Source organism: Perna viridis, chromosome 3 (genome assembly GCF_037379345.1).
Source record: "Perna viridis isolate PV_CMFRI_1.1 ecotype Kerala chromosome 3, ASM3737934v1, whole genome shotgun sequence".
Taxonomy (NCBI): Eukaryota; Metazoa; Mollusca; class Bivalvia; order Mytilida; family Mytilidae; genus Perna; species Perna viridis.
The window spans coordinates 45,613,916-45,638,682 of record NC_142447.1 but is presented as its reverse complement, the minus strand read 5'-3'; the positions used below and the strand labels follow the sequence as shown (position 1 = coordinate 45,638,682).

General features: G+C 34.5%; 1 protein-coding gene across 6 annotated transcripts in view; it reads right to left on the bottom strand.

Annotated features, from left to right (window-relative positions):
* The window catches only part of LOC148622475 (uncharacterized), a 50,908-nt gene extending 26,979 nt beyond the window's left edge, over positions 1–23,929 (bottom strand). The window contains exons 1-9 of one of the 6 annotated variants that reach the window (XM_088572439.1): positions 23,879–23,929; positions 20,418–20,513; positions 17,606–17,725; positions 8,663–8,696; positions 6,693–6,776; positions 5,968–6,051; positions 5,125–5,208; positions 1,287–1,391; positions 431–502 (exon numbers count right to left, since the gene is read on the bottom strand). In XM_088572439.1, the coding sequence (XP_088428565.1) occupies positions 431–502; positions 1,287–1,391; positions 5,125–5,208; positions 5,968–6,051; positions 6,693–6,776; positions 8,663–8,693 (460 nt within the window). In that variant the 5' untranslated portion in view covers positions 8,694–8,696; positions 17,606–17,725; positions 20,418–20,513; positions 23,879–23,929. Of the gene's footprint in view, positions 1–430; positions 503–1,286; positions 1,392–5,124; positions 5,209–5,967; positions 6,052–6,692; positions 6,777–8,662; positions 8,697–14,592; positions 14,684–17,605; positions 17,726–20,417; positions 20,558–23,878 lie in introns of those variants that run through there. The other 5 variants (XM_088572436.1, XM_088572440.1, XM_088572437.1 and 2 more) reach the window with 5 other exon arrangements.
* Between the last annotated feature and the right edge of the window lie 838 nt (positions 23,930–24,767).

Below are 24,767 nucleotides of genomic sequence, written 5' to 3'. Positions count from 1 at the left end.
TGTCGATATTTGTCAAACAATCAAACTGTCAAACTCTGGATAGCATCTATAATTTTCTACTATTCAAGAGCAAAGGTCAGAGGTCGATCAGATTGTTTTCATTTTTGTCTACATGTTTCTTCGAAAGTCCTGAATTATGAAACAAAAAGCTGCTGTGTGGTATTTTGGACCTTTAAATTTTAAGGTATACCACTTCCAAACTATTTACAAAAGAAATTCAAAGGTTTCCTGAAACATGCAGTGCAAAAGTGCCAACGCTCTTATTATCAGATGGCATTATCCATTATTCTAATTCGTGTAAAGTAATTTAAAGTAAACCCTAGGTAAAAGACAATCAAAAATTGTAAGACATCTAGTTTATAAAGCTACATAAAACATTTAAAAAGGACTTACAACGAATGAATTCTCAAAAGGAACATTTTATGCTTACCTAATTTTGCTTGTTCTCCAAACAACAATGATTGAAGATTTTTGTTCAAACCCTCTGTTTTATTAAGATTTGCTGAAATACACATGAAAATTAATTTTATTTGAGCTAAAAAAGTAGTAGTTTGTACAATAAGCATAATAAAAGGGAGAACCAAATTAGGTTACGAAAAGAACACCATCGCTTTAAGGCATATTAGGTTAAACACTTAAGTTGGATTATGTTTCCTTACAGTAATCAGAAAATTTTAAAATTTGATCTTCATTGCTGTACAATTATAAAAGATGTCTAACCTTCCGTATAAAGCTTGGGTATTGAGGTTTCAACAAGTGAACCCCTTATTTTGGGTTACCTAACCATGCAGTATCGGACAACTATCTTCTTTCATGTACATCTAAAAATTAGCGGCTAAAATTCCTACAAGATTTCAATGATATATATAAATCAAGTGATGCGCTGACGATGTTTCAACTTATTTAACCTTTCAGTTGAATCATATCCCTTTGCAGGCATCGCACAAAAATTGCATTCCTAAGTGCACATGTACATGTGATGTCTGTTTTTCATTTCTAAAACATTTCATCAAAAGTATTTATTTTTGCAGGCACTATGCCTATGGGAATGTGTGCATTTTTTTAATGGAAGAAGACCTAAAATTTAATTTGCAGAAGGTACAACTCATTACGACCATAGAAAGAATAGAAACAGTAGTAGATCCAGAAATATCGATAGGGCTCTAGTGATTTTCAGTGGCAACCAAAATTTTCGAATAGGTAGTTGGAAATTCGTCAAATATGTGATAAAATTCCTTCTGCACACATCAGGTTTGAATAAAGAGTTTCAATACGTCTATACATACCAAGCTCTTCTTCCATTGCTTTGTGTTTCTGCTCAATCATATTTAGCTGTGATGTGCTTGTGGTGATTTTGTCGTCAAGTTTCTTAGACTTTTTGTCAAGCTTTGCTTAAAAGATAATAACATTAATTGATGATAAGCCAGTTCATACTCTATGTATACCAGTGGTACCCCTTATAATATAAACCGTCGTCTGAATATAGCTGAAATATTGCTGCTCGGACGTTAAACCCCAACAAACAAAATATAATATAAACCCCTTGTTTATGAAGGGGTCAACTAGAACGGGTCGGAAAAAGCTTACCACACCCTTAAATTTTCACTAACCACCTGTGGAAAGTCCATGTCCAATGCTGAAGAAAAAAGTCAACAACTAAAGCATTCCTTCAGAGTTTGGCGAAAACCATTTATAGTTGAATAAAAGACTAGAACTTTTTTCTTATAAACTACAAGGGGGTACACTGCTACAATATAAATCACGATATCGATGTCTTTATCATACGATTTGATTGAGGTCGAAAGTTAATCCTTTACATTTGATCTTCGCACAGATCATTTCATCCTTGCTTCTTTCTTATTAGAGATAACCGCTCGTTATTCTGTGGAAAAATGTATCCGACTTGGTAGATATATAAAAGTATCGTTTCAGAAAGATGATATCAAAATGCTATTAATGCAAGTGTTAACTACGCAAACTGGCTTTTGTATTATACACAAAACAATTAACAATATATAGATGACTGATCACTCGACATGATAAAATTTGTCATTGACCAAGAAAGGCAACAACAAACGCCAGTTATGATTACATGCAAAAAGAGTATTTATAAATGTACAATACTATAAATGAGAGCAAAAAATTATTAACTGCACATGCTGAATAAAATGATCGTGTTCTTTGTAGGACGGTGAAATCATGGAGCAGAGAAATTAATTTGTGATCTAACGGACAACACCAAACAGCATTATATACCAGTGGACGGTGCTCATAAAAATCAATTCTGAAGACCACTCTAGTTGTTTTTTTCTCTGCAGGAGGCACCAAGAAACGGTGCTTAAAGAAATACTTTTGTTATATGTGTCTTCCTCTCCGTGTCTGGTGTAAAACAATATGATTTAATGATAAAAACTGTAAAATATATTTTTTTTAAATAATCAGTTATCTAGGAGATTCCTGGCACATTGTTTTAGAACCTGTGAAAACGTTCTTTTCTAACCTGGACATGACGATCTCCTGAGTCGCCATGCTACAGATAGCCTGGATCTCAAAAGGTGATAAGAGAGTGTTTGAAAATTAATTCTAATATGACGTGCTTCAAAGCTCTTTAGACTACAGCCATAGTAAAAAGTGATAAACTTCGTGCAACACATAGGCTGAGTCTATTAAAAATATGACAAAACTTGTCGTATTAGAATCGAAGTAAATCATGGAAACTCCAATTTTATCATTGTTTTACCACGAGCCAATTATGTCGTAATTTAAGCCCTCGCTTTCGCTCGGGATAAACCAATGCGACGTAAACGGCCAGCTCGTGGTAAAACAATGATAAAATGGAGTTTCCGTTATTTATTTCTTAATTAAGTCATGTTAAATCATCCGCTTTAGGACGGTAAGGTATTGCATATAGTATCTGTAGGATACTATAAATAGTTGCAATTATAAGGACGTGGGCATCGTTTCACAAAGCAATCTAAAGACACTTACGCACACGAAAATACTTAACAAAGCAATGGGACTTACGTGCATAAAAGTCTTACGTCAGATTTGTGAAAAGATGATCTGGGCCATTTTACTTTAGATTCTGATTTCTAATTTCCAAAAATGTCCACGTGTCCGGAATTTTCATTAAAATCTTTAGAAAAAAACTCTTATTTGTCACAAAAATGCAAATTTGTGAAAATTTGGAAAAATGGAAAGTAAAAAAAATTGCAACAAAAAATCGTTGAAAATGCATTTTTGACATTTTAGGTCTAAATAGAACACGGAATCGGGAGTTCCCGTAGAAGCACATCCGTACAGTGTATGATTTTTTTGCGTAGTGTGATTGAACACAGTTTCTATAAGCATGACTTGTTTGGTAATGTGAATGTGCCTTTTGGTGAAAAGGGAACTGTTTCGCTAAAAAATACTAAAATAGTTAAATTATGTGGATTATTACGACCATATTATTATGTTGTGGGTTTGACAGTCGTACTCGGCATAAGTATAAATATGCGAAGGGTTTTGGTTCTAGTCAGACCGGCGAATATTTTTCATGTTTCGACTTTTTGGGTAAAAATGTTATCATTAAAATGCCATTTCTTAGTTTCGATAATCGAATAGTCATATTTCATCACAGGAAAGTTCGTTTATTTAAGAAATATATCACGGAAACTCCAGTTTATCATTGTTTTACCACGGGCTGGCCATTTATGCCGCATTATTTTACCCCAAGCGATAGTTAGGTGTAAAATATCGGCATAAATGATACCTGTCACATCAGATACATGCCTAACCTGTAGCATCAGATACATGCCTACCTGTCACATCAGATACATATCTAACTAACACATTGCATGCATGCCTTACCTGTCATATCAAATACATGCCTACCTAACACATTACATACATGCCTACCTGTCATATCAGATACATGCCTTACCTGAAACGTTACATCAGATACATGCCTTACCTGTTACATAAGATGCATGCATTACCTGTCACATCAGATACATTCACTACCTGTTAGGTCAAATACATGTCTTATCTGTTACATCCGATACATGCCTACCTGTCATATCAGACACATGCCTACTTGTCGCATCAGATACATGCCATTCTCTCACATCCGATACATGCCTTACATGTCACATCAGATATATGCCTTACCTGACACATCAGACACATGCCTACCTTTCACATCAGATACATGCCTACCTGTCATGTCAGATACATACCTACCTGTCACATCAGATATATGCCTTACCTTGTACATCACATACATGCCTTACCTGTCATATCAGATACATGTCTTATCTGTCACATCAGACACATGCCTACCTGTCACATCAGATACATGCCTATCTGTCATATCAGATACATACCTACCTGTCACATCAGATATATGCCTTACCTTGTACATCACATACATGCCTTACCTGTCATATCAGATACATGTCTTATCTGTCACATCAGATACATGCCTACCTGTCACATCAGATACATACCAACCTGTAGCATCAGATACATGCCTTACCTGTCACATCAGATACATGCCTTACCTGTCACATCAGATCCATACCTACCTGTCACATCAGATATATGCCTTACCTTGTACATCAGATACATACCTACCTGTCACATCAGATATATGCCTTACCTTGTACATCACATACATGCCTTACCCGTCATTTCAGATACATGTCTTACCTGTCACATCAGATACATGTCTTACCTGTCACATCAGATACATGCCTTACCTGTCACATCAGATACAAGCCTATCTGTCACATCAGATACATACCTACATGTCACATCAGATACATGCCTTACCTGTCACATCAGATACATACCTACCTGTCACATCAGATACATGCCTTACCTGTCACATCAGATACAAGCCTATCTGTCACATCAGATACATACCTACCTGTCACATCAGATATATGCCTTACCTTGTACATCACATACATGCCTTACCTGTCATATTAGATACATGTCTTATCTGTCACATCAGATACATGCCTACCTGTCACATCAGATACATACCTACCTGCCACATCAGATACATGCCTTACATGTAAAGATACATATCTTACCTGTCACATCAGACCCAGCCTTACCTGCAATGTTACGTCTTACCTGTCACATCATCCAGTTCCTTTTGTTTGGTCTCCTTTTTTTGTGTTATTATTTTTAACTCCTCTTCCTTTTTCGTTATTTCACCTGGAAAAATATGTTTTAGTAATATGTAATTAGTGATCAAAAGGCGATTTAAAAGTTTAGGTTAGAGCGTACTGGTTTGAGTCTGACCCGATAATATTTTTCATATTTCGAATTTTTTGGTTAAATGTTATCATTGAAATGCCATTTCGTACTTACGATAATTGAATAGTCATGCCTATCTGTCATATCAGATACATACCTACCTGTCACATCAGATATATGCCTTACCTTGTACATCAGATACATACCTACCTGTCACATCAGATATATGCCTTACCTTGTACATCACATACATGCCTTACCCGTCATTTCAGATACATGTCTTACCTGTCACATCAGATACATGTCTTACCTGTCACATCAGATACATGCCTTACCTGTCACATCAGATACAAGCCTATCTGTCACATCAGATACATACCTACATGTCACATCAGATACATGCCTTACCTGTCACATCAGATACATACCTACCTGTCACATCAGATACATGCCTTACCTGTCACATCAGATACAAGCCTATCTGTCACATCAGATACATACCTACCTGTCACATCAGATATATGCCTTACCTTGTACATCACATACATGCCTTACCTGTCATATTAGATACATGTCTTATCTGTCACATCAGATACATGCCTACCTGTCACATCAGATACATACCTACCTGCCACATCAGATACATGCCTTACATGTAAAGATACATATCTTACCTGTCACATCAGACCCAGCCTTACCTGCAATGTTACGTCTTACCTGTCACATCATCCAGTTCCTTTTGTTTGGTCTCCTTTTTTTGTGTTATTATTTTTAACTCCTCTTCCTTTTTCGTTATTTCACCTGGAAAAATATGTTTTAGTAATATGTAATTAGTGATCAAAAGGCGATTTAAAAGTTTAGGTTAGAGCGTACTGGTTTGAGTCTGACCCGATAATATTTTTCATATTTCGAATTTTTTGGTTAAATGTTATCATTGAAATGCCATTTCGTACTTACGATAATTGAATAGTCATATTTCATCACATTAAAGTTCGTACATTCAAGAAATAAATCATGGAAACTCCAGTTTATCATTGTTTTACCATTTATGCCGCATTATTTTACCCCAAGCGATAGCTAGGTGTAAAATGTCGGCATAAATGATACCTGCCAAATCAGATATATGCTTACTTGTCACATCAGATACATGCCTTACCTGTCCCATCAGATACATGCCTACCTGTCACATCAGATACATGCCTACCTGTCTCATCAGATACATGCCCTCCTCTCACATCAGATACTTTCATTAACTGTTACGTCAGATATATGCCTTACCTTTCCCATCAGATACATGCCTACCTGTCATATCAGATACATGCGTAACCTGTCACATCAGATACATGCCTACCTGTCACATAAGATACATGCCTTACCTGTAAAGATACACATCTTACCTGTCACATCAGACCCAGCCTTACCTGCAATGATACACATCTTACCTGTTACATCATCCAGTTCCTTTTGTTTGATCTCCGTTTTTTGTGTTTTTGTTTTTAACTCCTCTTCCTTTTCCTTTCTTTCACCTGAAAAAAATGTATTCAGAATCAAGTAATTAGTGAACAAAAAGGCGATTTAAAAGTTTAGGTTAGGATGTACTGTTTTAAGGTCTGTTATTAAAATATAAAAAAAACAATGTACAAACACCAATTATTTTTATTGTCTCAAAAAGTTCCAGATGTTATGATTATTACTTTCAACTGATTCTGAATCTTCTCTATTTAATTCCTGGCAACGACCTGCTTAAATGCACTATATAGCATTTTGGGCGTTTTACGTCAATAAGTTTTAGTAACTAATAAAAATGTTCAAGCAGAAGAATATTTGAATAGTACCAAAATAAAAATAACTAATAACAATTCAGTTATGCAAAAAAAAAAAATAATATCAGTTTCATTAATTAAAGTTGCTGGAATTGAAATAGCAGATACATATTATATTTCACATACATTGACAGCTCGTGAACAAGTTTACTTTATGATTAGATATGTTTTCGATCCATTTTATATGTCTTGCTTAATTCTATATTTCAAATATCTATCTTCAGTACCATTCGTAAAATGTGAATGTAAAGAATGCATCATTTGTCCCATTTTTTCCAGAAATCTAAAATGCGTATCAATCACCAATCTCAGATTTTCCCTAGATGCTCTCATGTTTGCAAAATATGTGAATCTGATTTAACGCCGGATTCGATGGTTTTACTTTCTTGTAACGACGGTTGAAACAGTATCATTTTGATACCAAACATTGGTAAAAAAAATAATTTGATATGTTTAAAATGAATTTGTCCATGTAAAATGGGCGTCTCGCCCAATAAAGACTCGCCAGCAACATAGTCACCAAAAATAATTGTTAGAAAGAAGGGTTTGGCCGTGAACATTCAGGAATTTAATGTATAACTATATTTTTGTTGCGGTTGAATTCCTGTTAAGGTGTTTCTTATCCCTATTATAACATATTATAGGTTTAAGTATAATTATTCGGAATGGGTTTCAGGGGATCTGAGATCTGAGGATTTGTTGATTGAACACAATTTCTACTCCGATTGGAGATGTTCTTTTCTTTCAGGGTGCATATTACGAAAGACATCAACTATACTACCGTAAACTGTATGGGAATTGTTTGCAGTTTTCAATGAATTAATACAGTATATTCTAATAAAAACCGTTAGGGAAATACTATTAAATTAAACATTCTACCTTATTCAAACTTTCAAAATATTTATTGGTTTGATACATATAAGTTTAATTTCAGGCTTTTTGTTACTTGATACTCTTTGAATGCATAGTTTCTTATAAGGCATTTCGTTGTAAATTATTTGAGTCGATGACGACAAACATTTGTAGAAAGTCATCCTGTAGAAAGGATGAATTCTTATAACATTCACATGTGTACAATAAAGATCAAACATGTATTTTGTGTCATATACGGGGCACAATCTTGAAGACAACGAGCGCATTGGAAAAACAACCCTCACCACGAATGATATACTGCGTATATTAAAGATCCCTTTATTCGTTATAAACTACATATATTTCCACAAAAAATAATGTATCTTACTCTATACAAGTACACAGCTTTAACGTCCAGATCTATGAACAGTTCGTTCGCTTAAATGTTGAAGTAGCCTATCATCATAAAGGTAAACATACTGGGAAATATGATCCATGAAATACGTTTCAAAAGTTGTGAACGCAAAACAAAAACTAAGTATTGGCTTTCATGTATCAATCTTACAAGAATAGAAAAAAGAACTTGACACTAACAAGAGTTGAACTTTGATTTTTAAGTACATTGCTATTCAAACTAATCAACCTTTTTTCTTCTTATTGTATGTAAAAGTATTTTGTATAATAAATGTTTATACATAGATTTAGCATAATATACTAGTATATCTAAGGAACCTTACCTCCGTTGTTCTTGCCAATGTCCGCCATCATCAACTAAACAGAGAAAAAGAAATGGCTTCCATTATCGACGTAATATAATTGGTGTTCGGTTCGAAAATAACCGGAATGACTGGAGTTCCAAGAACACAACTTAACAGTAATGGCGAAACGGTTAGCCAACACAACATTACAAGTCGTCAATATAAGTAAGCAAAAGAAGACAAGATAAAGATAAAATGCCTTGCAGAGCACAGCTTGATACGACCCCAATGGAAGTAACCAGAATCCAAGTGGTCCATCTCTTGTCCCTAATTCATGCATGGTTCAGGTCATACCATTCAAAATAAACCACAGGCTTTCCTTAAGGTATTGCATGTTGTGGTACAATTTCTTCCTTAAAAATCATTCGCTTAAAGTAAAGTCATCATGAAAATGCTTGTTTCTGGTCCTTTTTGGATTTCTAATTTCTTAATTTCGAAAGGCTTAAAGTCACAACCCTCAATTCAATACCAGCCTTGTTTTGATAGCATGTTATATTGCAGTAAAATTCCAAAGAGATCAATTTACTTGTAGTCAAGTCATAGTCTAGTATTAGGCCTGTATATATGGTCACCCTTTCTTGACCTGAACTTTTTTTGAAACGGTTCAAGATACAAACTCCAAAAATCAATCCTAGCCTTCCTTTGTGGTTTGACATCTTATGGTACAGCTTTAAAGAGATCCATATACATTTACTCAAGTTATTGTCCGGGGATCACTTTTTTAATTACCCTTTTTTACCCTTAGTTCATATACGGTTCAAGTCAATAAACCCCAAATCAACCCCAGACTTCCTTTTTGTGGCATAATTTATAGATATAAGATATACCTTCACTTATACTTAAATTATTGTCTGGACATCTAAGGATGACGACAGCGATGAAAGTGAATAAGCAAGTATTAAAAATATTTTTTTTTTATAATAGTGACCTGTGTAAATATTCATGTACAATTATTCTTTTCAATTCATACACCCTGGGCAAGTCACTTTCAAAACATTCTAGCACGTTTAAACCATGGTTAACAAAGATATTTCGAAGCTGTCGTTATAACAAATGATAAGCAGTAAATTAAAATTACTAATAATTTGGAAATGTAAGATTTGTAGGAAAAGTCAAAAACTCGTGTACTGAATCTAGTCTACTCATATCGATCGTGACACACTACAATTTTTCTTTGTTTAGTGTGGGGGAATAGCTAGTAGAGGTTACAGACAGACAGACGCTAGCGATGACTGTATGGTTTCAGGGCACTGTGTGTTACTGGGTAACTGACTCTGGGTCTTCTGACAGGCCTGGAAAACTGAATTATTTTGAACTTCTTTATTTGCTGGCAAACTCAAAAGTGACGCTATAACAATAATAAGCATTATCATATAAGATGCATAAGTATAACAAATATAGGATAAGAATGAACATTTTAATTCAGCTATTTAACCAATCAGATCTTCGTTACTATGGGTTATTAAAACTTTCTGAATTTGACAAATCACTTGATTTCTTGAACGGTCAAACTTAACACTTCAAAATTTAAAACGCAACTAGGCCTATATAAAAATACTCTTGACATTTATTTGGCCGGCATAAGTTTCCAATTATAAGCTTTAACATGTTTCATTTATACAGTTTCATTAAAACATCATTACGATCATATTTACACAATTAAATAAATCAAAATTATGAGACAAATAAAAGAATGTGAGAATGTTCACTATCAACCTATGCCATAAAGCAGACTACCTGAAATGTTTTGGAAGAGTAATCAAGGGAACCAAGGTTATAGCGGTAGTCAAAAGAATGTAATCCAGGGACAAAGACCAGACATGGAAAACAGACATACACAACAAAGACCAGGTGCACCGGTAGGGTAAGCGTCCTCTGCTTTTCTAGAAACACCCGCCGAGTTGCTCATAAAAAGTCAAGTCCGGGGTAGACAAACGAGGAAAGGCGAACTATGAGCCGTTGAATAAATCAGTTTTCATGGTGCTGATGTATACATCATAACGATCCACGAGTTCATGATGACGACCATAAAACTTCTGTAGTGATGACTTCAATCTTGTAGCAACATAACCCTGTTCCAGAAGCCTATTTGTTAGAGTTCTAGCGCGATACAAAAAGTCTGCGTAGTTTCGGCAGGAGCCGAAGGGATGTTGCCACAGATGAAAGGAAAGTTTACAATTCTGAATGAAAAGTCATCACGTTTGTCGTAAAGTTTGGTCAATAGTTTTCCCTTACCATCGATTTCTAATTGTAGGTCATGATATGAAGCTGACTTCACAGCGTCTGTAGTATCCTTTATCTCAAGTTCTTTTGGGTAGATGCGATGTATCAAATCCCCGAAATTAGGATTGTTTAAAGATAATACGTCATCTATATAGCGGAAACTGAGATTGAAAGATCTAGCCAAACGATATTCTTTCTTTCTGATCAGATCAGCTATAAAGTCAGCCTCATAAGAGTGAAGAAATAGGTCAGCAAGTAAAGGAGCACAATTTGTTCCCATTGGAATGCCGACCGTTTGTTGAAAAACACGTCCATCACACTGGACAAATATGTTGTCGATTAAAAATTCCAGCATTTTGTAAACATATTCCTCTGTATATTTGGAAGATGATTTGGAATTATTTCTTACAAAGTATGAGGAATCTCTACCAAGAACTATATATTTGTATCTAGGTGTACCATCTTTTTTGGAAAAACAACGATGTATAATGTATAAAGTCGGGATTTTAACTGAGTATGGGGAATAGAAGTATACAGTGTTGAAAAATCATAGGTTTTAATGCTATTATATCAGATAAAAGTCTTGAACTGATTGTCTCCAAAAGATCTTTCGAATTTTTCAGGATCCACATTGAATTAATACCACTACGGGAGTAACAAGTGTTGTGGTAGGATTGCAGACCCTCTTTGACAGTTGTGAGTATAGAAGTTAAAAGTTTTGAAAGAGGTTTGGTGGTACATTTTGCATGAAACGCTATGAAACGTCGTTTGTATGGATTCTTGTGAAGTTTAGGAATCCAGTACATAGACGGTAAATTACAATCATCGTCCTTGGTAGAGAGACCAAAAGAGGATAGCACAGATTTATGGTTTTCCACAATCTCTTCTTTAAAGAGAGTGGTAGCAGTATAGGTCGTATCACTGCTATTATTTTCTACGTCTACCTCTGATAACAAACATTGGATGTAAAACGTTTTGCAGACAAAAACAATGTTGTTTTGGGCTTTGTCTGCTGGTACGACAACATATTTGTCATGTATAGTAGACAATGTTTTTGCTACATCGGGGTCTTTGAAAACTGATGTAGCTTTGGCACTCATTGACCTACTTAAAACTTTCATTCGTTTCAAAATTAAAGACCTCACGGCCTTTAACCACTCTGACAGAGAATCAATGTCTTGTTTTCGTTTTATCCATTTTCTTGCATAGTCTTCGACGGCATCCATAAGAACTTTAAAAGTTATAATTCCAATTTATGGAGCGTGGTTCACGGTACTTGGGACCTTCAGAAAGGATACTACGTAGAGATTCGTTTTCGATAATGGTTAAATCTCCCGTAACGACGTGACCAGAAGGACCATACATGAATGGAGAGGTTTTGCAAGAACAGTCAGGTGGTTTAACCTTGAAGTCCTCAATCTCGAGGTTCTGCAATAGCCTTTTATAATTGAAAATTTTAGATGCAATGGGTGAAGTACAGGAATATGAAATTATTGGTATGGATTTGTCTTTGAAATATGGGGGAATTTTGTTGGTAACGTTTTTGTGATGGAGATGGAACTTGCTAAACCAAGAACAAGATGGTAATAAGAAAATCTATCATCGATATAATAATGCTTATTCTTATTATATTGAAAGTATCAAATAATTCAAAAGAGTCAAATAAAACTTAATAAAATACTTGCATACACATGTCTGGCTTTTGCCTGTTTTAGCATCATTTAGAAGTAGCCAAAATTATCCTTCAAATTCACATTTTAGTCAGTGAATACAACAAGTCGAAATTCAATTTATCGACCTTCAGGTTAAAACTGTCTGTCAATTCATTCAAAGTTAAGCCAGAATCATTGAAATAAACCATTTCATAAGATACATGTCCCTCTCAACTACATGAAGTTACATTTCTCAGTTGATAAGCTATACTATAATATAATATAGCTCAAGTGCTACAAGTTATCGCATAGACACCTATGTGTCACGTAAAAGCGCTTTGTTTCTGGGCACCTTGTTCCAGAGACACGTATATTAAAACAAACGCCAAAGTCAGAATATAATTTCAACAATTATTTCTGGTGCATGAAACAAAATCCACACTCTTTTAAGGCAGTGGAACACCTATAGCTCTCTATTGTCATAAGTTTCTTGATCGGAACAACTGCCCCCTTTTTGTAAATATTTGGATCCGCCAGGGCCTACATGCAATATCCAAGGACAGCTCTTCCAATTGGTACTCAGCATTCCTCTTTATATTTTATTTCGGTGATTTATGACTATTTATAACCTCGTAGGGTTTCATTCCCAGCTAACACCAAATAGTTTGTTATGCGTCTAAGAAAAAAAGCATTTGTAGACAACTAGAATACATCGCCAGTGAAGTGAACGACTGGGTAAATGCATATAAATAAATAGCCACTGATAAGAGTTTAGAGGTCAACTACTTTTAATTGGATCATTGTTAATACAAACCAAATTAATCACAATATTTAGTTGGCAGTGGAATTGCTTACTGGGTTATATAATGACGCAAACAGGCTTTAAAAGTCTAAAGGCTCTGGCGACTGCTACATGTATATCTGACCTTCGATCTAAATTGATAAAAAAGAAACATTTAACTCCAATCGGAAATTTTTCTTATCCTTTCCGTTTCGTTCTCCCCTTTTCATTCTTCCGCCAACACACAAATAAAGAGCTCCATGGAGATGTTACGCACGCTATCGCAACATATATACGGTAACGTCGGAACTCGACGTTTATCACTCAATGTTGGCAACACTTTTCGTTTCGCCATTAAGGAGGAATTAGATGTACAGGCTCTCGCTCCTTGAAACATGTGTTCAGTTTAGCAAAATAAGCAATAATTATATGATTGGTAGTTCTATATTTAGTAACTCAAAACATCTTAAACATCTCCTAGAAAATCGACAAGAAAATCTGATAATTAGTGCTATATGAAATTAGCGCATGTATGTGCACCAGAGCGTGGAATGTAACCCTGAATATGTATATCAATTAACTCTTAACAGAGATACACTAAACATAACAAGTCAGACAAACAGACCGGAAAAGTATCGATCTCGAGGAACGCGCCGCTGCGTCTGGGGTGAAAATTGTTAGTTTCATTCATCGTATTTTCTTGAAAAGAAAAAAAAATCAATATTTTACAGCTTTTACAATGTAATGTAGTCACAGCTATAAAAAAGGTTTATCAAATACGTTATTATAACATATACGCGTGTGGTGTATTCAGGTGAAGGTCCATCGAGTTCAGGGGGTATGTTGGAATTTTCTTTTACATTTAAATTTTGGCAGAAATGAGCAAATGATAGCCTGGACCCTTTACAAATTCTTTGGATCGGACCAGCTTCTTCTGGATCTGCCACTGAGTCTCTTCAATTGAAAGCCTTTGTTCTTGTATAACTTCTGCTACTGAGTTGAAATTGTTCGTTATATAGAATATTATCAATCTTTACTTGTACATGTACCAACCACAACATATATGCACTCTCTGTCTAGAGAGAGAACATTGCCATTATTACTTAAGACATGTAAAAATTTGCATTTTGATCTATGACCTTATGTTACATGTACCAATAGCATTATATAGTACTGCCATTTAAAGTAAGAAAATCGGGCTTTAATCAACACCCTATTAGAAAGCCACTCACTGATCATTCTATAGGACCTACATTTTATTCTTCTTTTTGTTCTTTAGTTGTTTTTTGCCTTTCCTTTTTTGCTCATTTGCGCTTTCGATATGAAAAATGTACATGACTCCATTCTCTACTTTCATTCTATTTCACTGTCTCTTTCGTTTACATCTACGATACTAGTAATTATTGCAGTGGCAAGTTTAAGTATCCAGTTCTGGTTATCTAAAGGAGAAAATACATATTTTCCCCATGTTCTGATCGACGGAAAACGTTCGAAACGTTAAAAAAGTGAAAACTTGACAAATCGGTAGACATTTTTTGTTTGAATTTTATCCGTCTTCAACTGCAAAAATCATGAAAAATGAAATATGTATGTTCATAAATGCATTTACAATTACAAAGTTTCATGAATTCATAGAAGAAATTGCCAATTTATTAAAGAATAACGTTAGAGCATGCAGTTTTCTCAACGAACGCGGAAAATATTGACTTCAGACGTTTCTTGAGACATTTTCAAAAAGCCATAACTTTTTTGTTTGTACTGAAAATTTTATCAAACACCGACGAAGAATTGCTGAAGAATCATTTATAGGATATATAAATTGGAACGGAATATTATGTAAATAAGAACTTAATTTAATGATAGAAATTTACTACTTCACACTTTTAGAAATCTGACCATTTACAAACACGGTCATTTTTGCTCTGAATATTCATTTACCTAAAATAAACGCAATTTCGATAATTACCTCGAAAAGAACATGTGACGTTATTCTTCCTTGCAAATTTTGCGAATTCCCTACCCTCTGCAGGAGCGCAATTCACTACATTAGTTTTTTTTAGACCTACTGTTTGTTACATCTGACAGGCGGAATTTTGACGATTTTACGGATTTCTGACAAGCGTCGAAGCGCAGCATGATACGACCGAAACATGCCGACTTAGGGCAAGTGTGGACACAATATTAATTTTTGACATACCTAAGCAAAGGGACTTACAGTTCATAAACAACAACTGGTTTGAACACAATAAAGAACAAAATTTGAAATTCAATAAAAAAAATATCGAAACTGGACCAAAAATTTTTAAAAAGTCGATAGTTTAGTGTAGCCCTTTTGGCGCCTTATAACTTAAAATCCGCAAGAAATGTCAGAAAATTTATTGAAAATACAGGCAGGGATTTTTCAAACCGAATCCAATACAAAATTCAAAATCGGAGCAAAAATGAAAAAGTCAATTATTTGGGATGTGGCCCTTTGACTCCTTATAACCCGAAAACCCTAGGAGATATCTGAAATATGATCGAATAATGCAGACAGGGATTTTTTTTTATAAGGGATCCAATAAAAATAAATTCATAATTTAACCAAAAGTAATTTAATTAAAGTCAATTATTCAGGAAATGACCACTTTGACTCCATATAACTCGAAAACCGAAGAAGATATCTGAAATCTCACTGGTTAATGCAGGCAGGGATTTTCATAAGGAATCAAACATGAAAAAAAAAATCAAAATCAGACCATAAATTAGCAAGAGGCTCTCGAACAGCCTGAATTGCTCACCTGGGAAACCATTATGGGCAAGATACCCTAGGAAACAATCATGCTAAGTTTCATTCAAAAGTAGGAGGAGATGTTTGAAAAAGATAAGTCTATTCTGTAGAAGTTTTAAATTAAACAGAATTTCAAAGGAAACACATTGGCATCTAAATCATTAAAATCGGATAAAAAATAAACGTTCCTTATCAATTAAAATGTTAATACCTATTTGCCCACTTTTAGTGCCTTACTTTTATAAGGTAAGGAGCAAAAACCTTCAAAAGCTATAGGGTCATCCGCAATATCCCTAGAAATAATGTTTTGATTAAGAAATAAATCACGGAGACTCCATTTTACCATTGTTTTACCACGGGCTGGCCTTTTAATTCTCATTGTTTTATCCCGGGCGATAGCGAGGGGTTAAATAACCACATAAATGGCTAGCCCATGGTACAACAATGAGACATAAATGACCAGCCCGTGGTAAAACAATGATAAAATGAAGTTCTCGTGATTTATTTCGATTATAACTGAAGTTGAGTATTTAATAGGACTAGTTTCTTCATATTTTTGTTCTGAAGTATATATTTGTGTTGCAAGAAATGTTAGTCGTTCATCACTTTTTTACCAAGACTGTGTCTAAAGTCATAGAGTATTTAAAGAATATTGGGTAAGTTTTACTCAAGTTTTCGCAAATAAACGAAAGTTAACGGACATCAACGACGACGACAGGGTGATACCATTATGCGACATTTTTGCGGTCGAATAAACACACTACTTAGAAGTATTATATATAAAATGGTCATTATCAGTAGATGTAATTGGGTTCCCTGGTCAATATCATAAGCGTAACTAAAGTTGTGAAACGAAAATATTACCCGGGCTGCCAGGTTACAGTAGAATATAAAAATAACGGATATGGTGAAACGTACCAAATGCACCAGCGTATAACCTAAATACAAAATAGTAAATACTTTCAGATATCACCTAAAAGTCTTCAACAGATATAAACACACCTTTAAGTAAGCTCTGGAAGGCCCAACAACAAAGAAATAGAATGCACGGAAACCATTCAAGTAATATAACGGCGAAGACACATTAATGACCAACATCTCCCGACTGTGGACAGGCACATGAAATCTGCGGTGGGGTTAAGCTAGTTTTATAAGGCCTTAAACATAACAATTAAATGTAAGATAAAAAATGAACGGAAACAACACACACACCATCAAATTTACTCATGCAATAGTACATCCAATTCACCCATGCAATAGTACATCCCATTCTCTCCATGTAATATCTCTACATACAACATAGACAAAATGGGATATCCAATTAAAGAACTCTCCCAGTTACTGAAAGTATTCTCATGACACTATGGATGTGCGGTGGCTAAGATTTAACGCCATATTATTTATTGTCTATTCTTTGAACCCTGTTTTCGCAAATAAAGATTCGATCCCTGATTGCATCTCTACGTAAAAACTAAGTAATTTTTTAGTGTTCTTACCTTTTTTAAAAGTATTTGACGTTACTACTCTAAATCTAACCCACTGAAGTTGTAGTGTCCGATTATTTCTAATGCTGGTAGTTTTATGGTATTGCTTGTCTTTGGTATGTTCTGAGATAGCTTTCAGTAAATACAAATGTACATGTAGTTAACATACTTATGGCAAAGTAATAATCTTTACACTGAAAATTCAAGAAATTAAGTTAATTTTTTAAGATATTATCTCGAATTTTCAAGTTATTATCTTAAATTTTCAAATTATCATCTCGAATTTAAAGTTATTATCTTGAATTTTCAAATTGTTACTTGAATTTTCAAATTACTATTTTGAATTTTCGACTTTGTGTTTTCTAAAAATTGAAGAAAGAGTGGCCGATTACAGAATCCTATATCGACCACTCTTATAGGTTTTTTTTTTCAAAATGATCATTTGAATGATACATGATTGGTAAAAAAGGACTTATTACTGTGCGTCTCAAATTGTCTTTATACATGGCTGTATCTGTGCATTTAATCACTATTTCCTCTGTGGACCCATGTTTGGTAAAATAAAATAATTAGAACTTTGTAACCGATGATGCAGTAGACTTAGAGCATGTTCTTCTTAAATGTGCATCTTTCGAACGAATAAGAGCACAATTGGTCTGATTTTTTGTAGGGGTTATAAATGATAGAACTTTATGGAGCCGTCGCCAAGTGCAAAAGTTTTATTTTTAGTTGGCGACATTGGTTATGCTTTTCATGACGAAATTGGTTCTTTTTTATTATATTTATGAAAGAATGTATCTCTTAAGCTCCATTTACATGCACAGATTTTACATATGTGTGCAAATATACACACGTGTGTAACAGCAAACTTGCTAGGCGTTTATATGAGTTTTTGAAGAGTGAGTTTTTAAAAAAAATAATCAAGCAGTCAGTCAATACTCGGTCAACCGTCGACACATCATCACCATGGATGAGCATCTTGCCTTTAAAAGACGACGAGGAAGACCCATTTCCTACTACCCTGAAGTGAGAAACATCCTAGGTATCGTTGAAAAATCATAGGTTTTAATGCTATTACATTCTGATAATAATCTTGAACTATTAGATCCTGAACAGTTTTCAGGATCCACAATGAATTAATACCACTACGGGAGTAACAAGTGTTGTTGTAAGACTGCAGACCCTCTTCGACAGCTTATAGATGTTAAAAGTTTTGAAAGAGGTTTGGTGGCACATTTTGCAGATCCAGCTTTGAAACGTTGTTTGTATGGATTCTTGTGGAGTTTTAATTATTACACAACATTGCTCAGAATAAAATCGCGTCGCATGAAGGAAAAGTTGCAGTGACGGGCAAACCCATACGGGATGACCTTGCATCAATGTCTGTAGATTGCCCTAAAAATTGTGTAATCTTAAGAACTAGGTCGATGTTTTGTCCTCGAATGACTAGCGTGTGTATTTAAAATTTTTGCTATTTTTATGTTTAGGGTATATCTGAGCTGGTATATTATTAATTTCTGAGGCCAGTCGAAAATAGACTTCGGGTGTGGAAAACATCCGTTAACATAAACCCTTAATGATTCCACTTTCACTTGTAGTTCTCGGTCTCCTAGGCTATTATTGACGATCATTCCTATATACTTTTTCGTAACCATTCATATTTATTTACATAGTAAATGTATCTCTGTATGCCATATGTTACCTCTGGGACTGGGTGATGTAAATTTACACGTATACACTTGCATTTACATGCAGTATTTGCACAGCAATGTTTATTTAGACTCGTGTGTAAACATGTATACGTATGTAAAATTGTGCATGTAAATTTGGCTGTAGGCAGCAACCATTTGATTTTCGGGGGGGGGGGGAGGGTGATATTGACATTCAAGTTTGATTCAGGAAAATGTGAAAAAAAAGTAATTTGACTTATCACTGACAAAAAATAAATCATGCAGCTTGTCTGAAAGATGCTATGCAGTAGTGAAACGACAAAAGCGCAGATTGTTTTCAAAAGTAGATGACAAAAATTACGTGTAATTGTTTTTATTGGCCATGGAAAAAATTACAAAATATTTTTAAAACGTATGTCTCAGAAAAAAATCCACCCACCCCCAAGAAAATCAAATGGTAGCTGCCTTAGAAATATTCATTTTTTTGCCAAAGTAGACGTGTTAGATAGATGAATGTAATATATTATATCATTTTTAATTTTACACTTTTACCTTGTGAATGAACATCGAATTACTAAATACACTCAATTCGTCTGATTTGAAAACATGATTTGCATGCTCTTATTGTTTATAATAATGATAATGTATTAATTGGACACACCGTTACTATTATATCCAGTTTAGATATGATACTTTATGCTCCTAACATGATTACCGGTGCCCCGATGTATATATATATATATATATATATATATATATATATATATATATATATATTACAAATGTAGGCCAAATTTGGCCTCTATCAGATTTTAGGAAGTCATGAAAAAGTTTCAAATTAACAAGGTCGCCGTGTGTTATGCTATAAGTTATTCCATTACCCACAGTTCTGAACAAAATCTTATGAATTATGTAACCATTTTTAGTATTAAATGCGTTTTTACAGGACTTTGGGAGATCTTAGTGCGGATTTGATTTCTACAAAGTATTTTACTTTCGTTTTCGAAAAAGTCTCAAACTTTAAATATCTTGACCATTTGTACAATTTCTACCCTAATCATATGCATTATTGATAAAAAAAAAGAATAAAACATCGCCTTATCAAAGTTTATATATAATAAATATTATGTTAAATTTCGAAATTATTGTCTTACCTTTTGTAGCGTGAAATCGACCAATACACCATATATTATACACTTGTTGACATTTAAACACGTGATATTGATTTAGAGCGACATCAAAATAGTTTTCTGAAAATCGACCAATAAGATATATGGTGTTTGTAATATGGGTTAGACATTGGCTAAATAAGCGAGCACCGTGAGCTTTACCATACATGTACCGTCTGTGCGAGACTCGTAAAAAATAATGAAGGGCATTACGAAGAGAGGGGATCGACCCTAATGAGAATTTTTGCTTCGCAAGTGCAATATTTTTATTTATATTTAAGCAGCAGGCAAAATAAATATTTCTATATGAAAATGTGCCTTGTTAATTAATGTTTTTTTTTTCAAGAAATGAATAACTTGAACAATTTCCCCCCAAAATTCCAATCCCATATCTCCCTTTCTCCTCGCTCTCAAAATGGTCAATAATTTATAGCATTTCGCGATACTTTACATTTTTTATCTCATAAGGGCATCTCTAGCAACATCCATTTCAGTTTCGGCCTGTCAGATCAATCTGTACAGAAACCGGAAATATTACAGTTCACCACGGATGGTGGGAATATTTTACGCATATCTTGTGACGTAAGCAAAATTCAGACGACAGCTGCAAATTCCAAACGAGAAAATGATTGCCTTTCCTATCTTAGAGAAGCTATGCTTCGATTTTGATAATATAATCGGAGTTATAATTTTTCCAAGGCGGGTTAGGTTTTCGACAACAGCAATAGTGGAACAGCGGAGATACACGTACGTATATCCACGAGTTCAGTGGTTTCGTAAGAATGGGTCCAAGTCTACCCTTCAGATGTATGGAGATTCGTCATTAACATAGCATTGAGTTAAATATTAAAAGCGAAATATCATTTTTGGGTAAAAATACTGATTAAAATGACAATTATCAAGTTCTAAGAGATAAAAATGTTTAGAATAGCATAAAATAGAAGATTTTGCATTGTGAAGCAGCGTTTGAATTCCCCGGAAGTACACAATAAAATGCATATGGGTCTTCGGATTTCAATAGGTTCTACATCGGCAATTCCGGAAGGGAAACTGAAACTAGAACGAGACTTACAAACCCTATGCCGCGCTGACAGGAGAGTTCCACTTATAATTTTCGTTTCGCGTTTTGTTGTAAAGAAATCGGAAGTGAACATGCGTGCTAAAAAAACATAAAATACACCCTTTCCACAGAGTTAATCGTTAAATATTTAAAAATAAATGTTTTTCAAAGACTTAAGATATGTTTTAGAGAAAAAAACTAAACCTAAATGTGCAACGATTTGTCGGGTAATCATGGGAACTAAGGTTATAGCGGTAATGAGAAGAATGCAATCCAGGGACAAAGACCAGACATGGAAAACAGACATACACAAAAAAGAACATAAAGTAACTAAATACAAAGTAACAAAAGCAAATGAGCAACTCGGACTCCACTAAAACCTGGGAGCATGGACCAGGTGCACCGGTAGGGTAAGCGTCCTCTGCTTTTCTAGAAACACCCGCCGAGTTGCTCATAAAAAGTCAAGTCCGGGGTAGACAAACGAGGAAAGGAAAACTGACCCGTTGAATAAATCAGTTTTTCACAGTGCAGATGGATACACCATAACGACCCACGAGTTCATGATGACCATAAAACTTCTATAGTGATGAATTCAATCTTGTAGCAACATAACCCTGTTCCAGAAGCCTATTTGTTAGAGTTCTAGCGCGATACAAAAAGCCTGTGTAGTTTTGGCAAGCTCTGGCATAACGTATGAGTTGTGATATTAACATTCCATACGCAGGTGCTGAAGGGATGTTGTCACAGATGAAAAGGAAAGTTGACAATTCTGAATGAAAAGTCATCACGTTTATCGTAAAGTTTGGTCGATAGTTTTCCTTTACCATCGATTTCTAAGTGTAGGTCAAGATATGAGGCTGACTTCACAGTGTCTGTAGTATCCTTTATCTCAATTTTTTTTTTGGGGTGGGGGGTGGGGGTGGGGAGGTAGATGCGATGTATCAAATCCCCGAAATTAGGATTGTTTAAAGATAATACGTCATCTATATAGTGGACACTGAGACTAAAGGATCTAGCCAAACGATATTCATTCTTTCGGATCAAATCAGCTATAAAGTCAGCCGCATAAGAGTGAAGGAATAGATCAGCAAGTAAATGAGCACACTTTGTTCCATTGGAATGCCGACCGTTTGTTGAAAAACACGTCCACCACACCGGACAAATATGTTGTCGATTAAAAATTCCAGCATTTTGTAAACATCTTCCTCTGTATATTTGGAAGATGATTCGGAATTATTTCTTACAAAGTATGAGGAATCTCTACCAAGAACTATATATTTGTATCTAGGTTTACCATCTTTTTTGGAAAAAAACAACGATGTATAATGCTTTTAAGTCGGGATTTTAACTGAGTATGGGGAATAGAAGTATACAGTGTTGAAAAATCATATGTTTTAATGCTATTATATTCAGAAAATAGTCTTGAATTTTTTGTCTCCAAAAGATCTTTCGAATTTTTCAGGATCCACATTGAATTAATGCCACTACGGGAGTAACAAGTGTTGTGGTAGGACTGCAGACCCCTTTTTACAGTTGTGAGTATAGAAGTTAAAGGTTTTGAAAGAGGTTTGGTACAATTTGCAGATCCAGCTATGAAACGTTGTTTGTATGGATTCTTTGGAGAGTAAAAAATTACAAAATATTTTTAAAACGTATGTCTCAGAAAAAAATCCACCCACCCCCAAGAAAATCAAATGGTAGCTGCCTTAGAAATATTCATTTTTTTGCCAAAGTAGACGTGTTAGATAGATGAATGTAATATATTATATCATTTTTAATTTTACACTTTTACCTTGTGAATGAACATCGAATTACTAAATACACTCAATTCGTCTGATTTGAAAACATGATTTGCATGCTCTTATTGTTTATAATAATGATAATGTATTAATTGGACACACCGTTACTATTATATCCAGTTTAGATATGATACTTTATGCTCCTAACATGATTACCGGTGCCCCGATGTATATATATATATATATATATATATATATATATATATATATTACAAATGTAGGCCAAATTTGGCCTCTATCAGATTTTAGGAAGTCATGAAAAAGTTTCAAATTAACAAGGTCGCCGTGTGTTATGCTATAAGTTATTCCATTACCCACAGTTCTGAACAAAATCTTATGAATTATGTAACCATTTTTAGTATTAAATGCGTTTTTACAGGACTTTGGGAGATCTTAGTGCGGATTTGATTTCTACAAAGTATTTTACTTTCGTTTTCGAAAAAGTCTCAAACTTTAAATATCTTGACCATTTGTACAATTTCTACCCTAATCATATGCATTATTGATAAAAAAAAAGAATAAAACATCGCCTTATCAAAGTTTATATATAATAAATATTATGTTAAATTTCGAAATTATTGTCTTACCTTTTGTAGCGTGAAATCGACCAATACACCATATATTATACACTTGTTGACATTTAAACACGTGATATTGATTTAGAGCGACATCAAAATAGTTTTCTGAAAATCGACCAATAAGATATATGGTGTTTGTAATATGGGTTAGACATTGGCTAAATAAGCGAGCACCGTGAGCTTTACCATACATGTACCGTCTGTGCGAGACTCGTAAAAAATAATGAAGGGCATTACGAAGAGAGGGGATCGACCCTAATGAGAATTTTTGCTTCGCAAGTGCAATGCACACTTTGTTCCATTGGAATGCCGACCGTTTGTTGAAAAACACGTCCACCACACCGGACAAATATGTTGTCGATTAAAAATTCCAGCATTTTGTAAACATCTTCCTGTGTATATTTGGAAGATGATTCGGAATTATTTCTTACAAAGTATGAGGAATCTCTACCAAGAACTATATATTTGTATCTAGGTTTACCATCTTTTTTGGAAAAAAACAACGATGTATAATGCTTTTAAGTCGGGATTTTAACTGAGTATGGGGAATAGAAGTATACAGTGTTGAAAAATCATATGTTTTAATGCTATTATATTCAGAAAATAGTCTTGAATTTTTTGTCTCCAAAAGATCTTTCGAATTTTTCAGGATCCACATTGAATTAATGCCACTACGGGAGTAACAAGTGTTGTGGTAGGACTGCAGACCCCTTTTTACAGTTGTGAGTATAGAAGTTAAAGGTTTTGAAAGAGGTTTGGTACAATTTGCAGATCCAGCTATGAAACGTTGTTTGTATGGATTCTTTGGAGAGTAAAAAATTACAAAATATTTTTAAAACGTATGTCTCAGAAAAAAATCCACCCACCCCCAAGAAAATCAAATGGTAGCTGCCTTAGA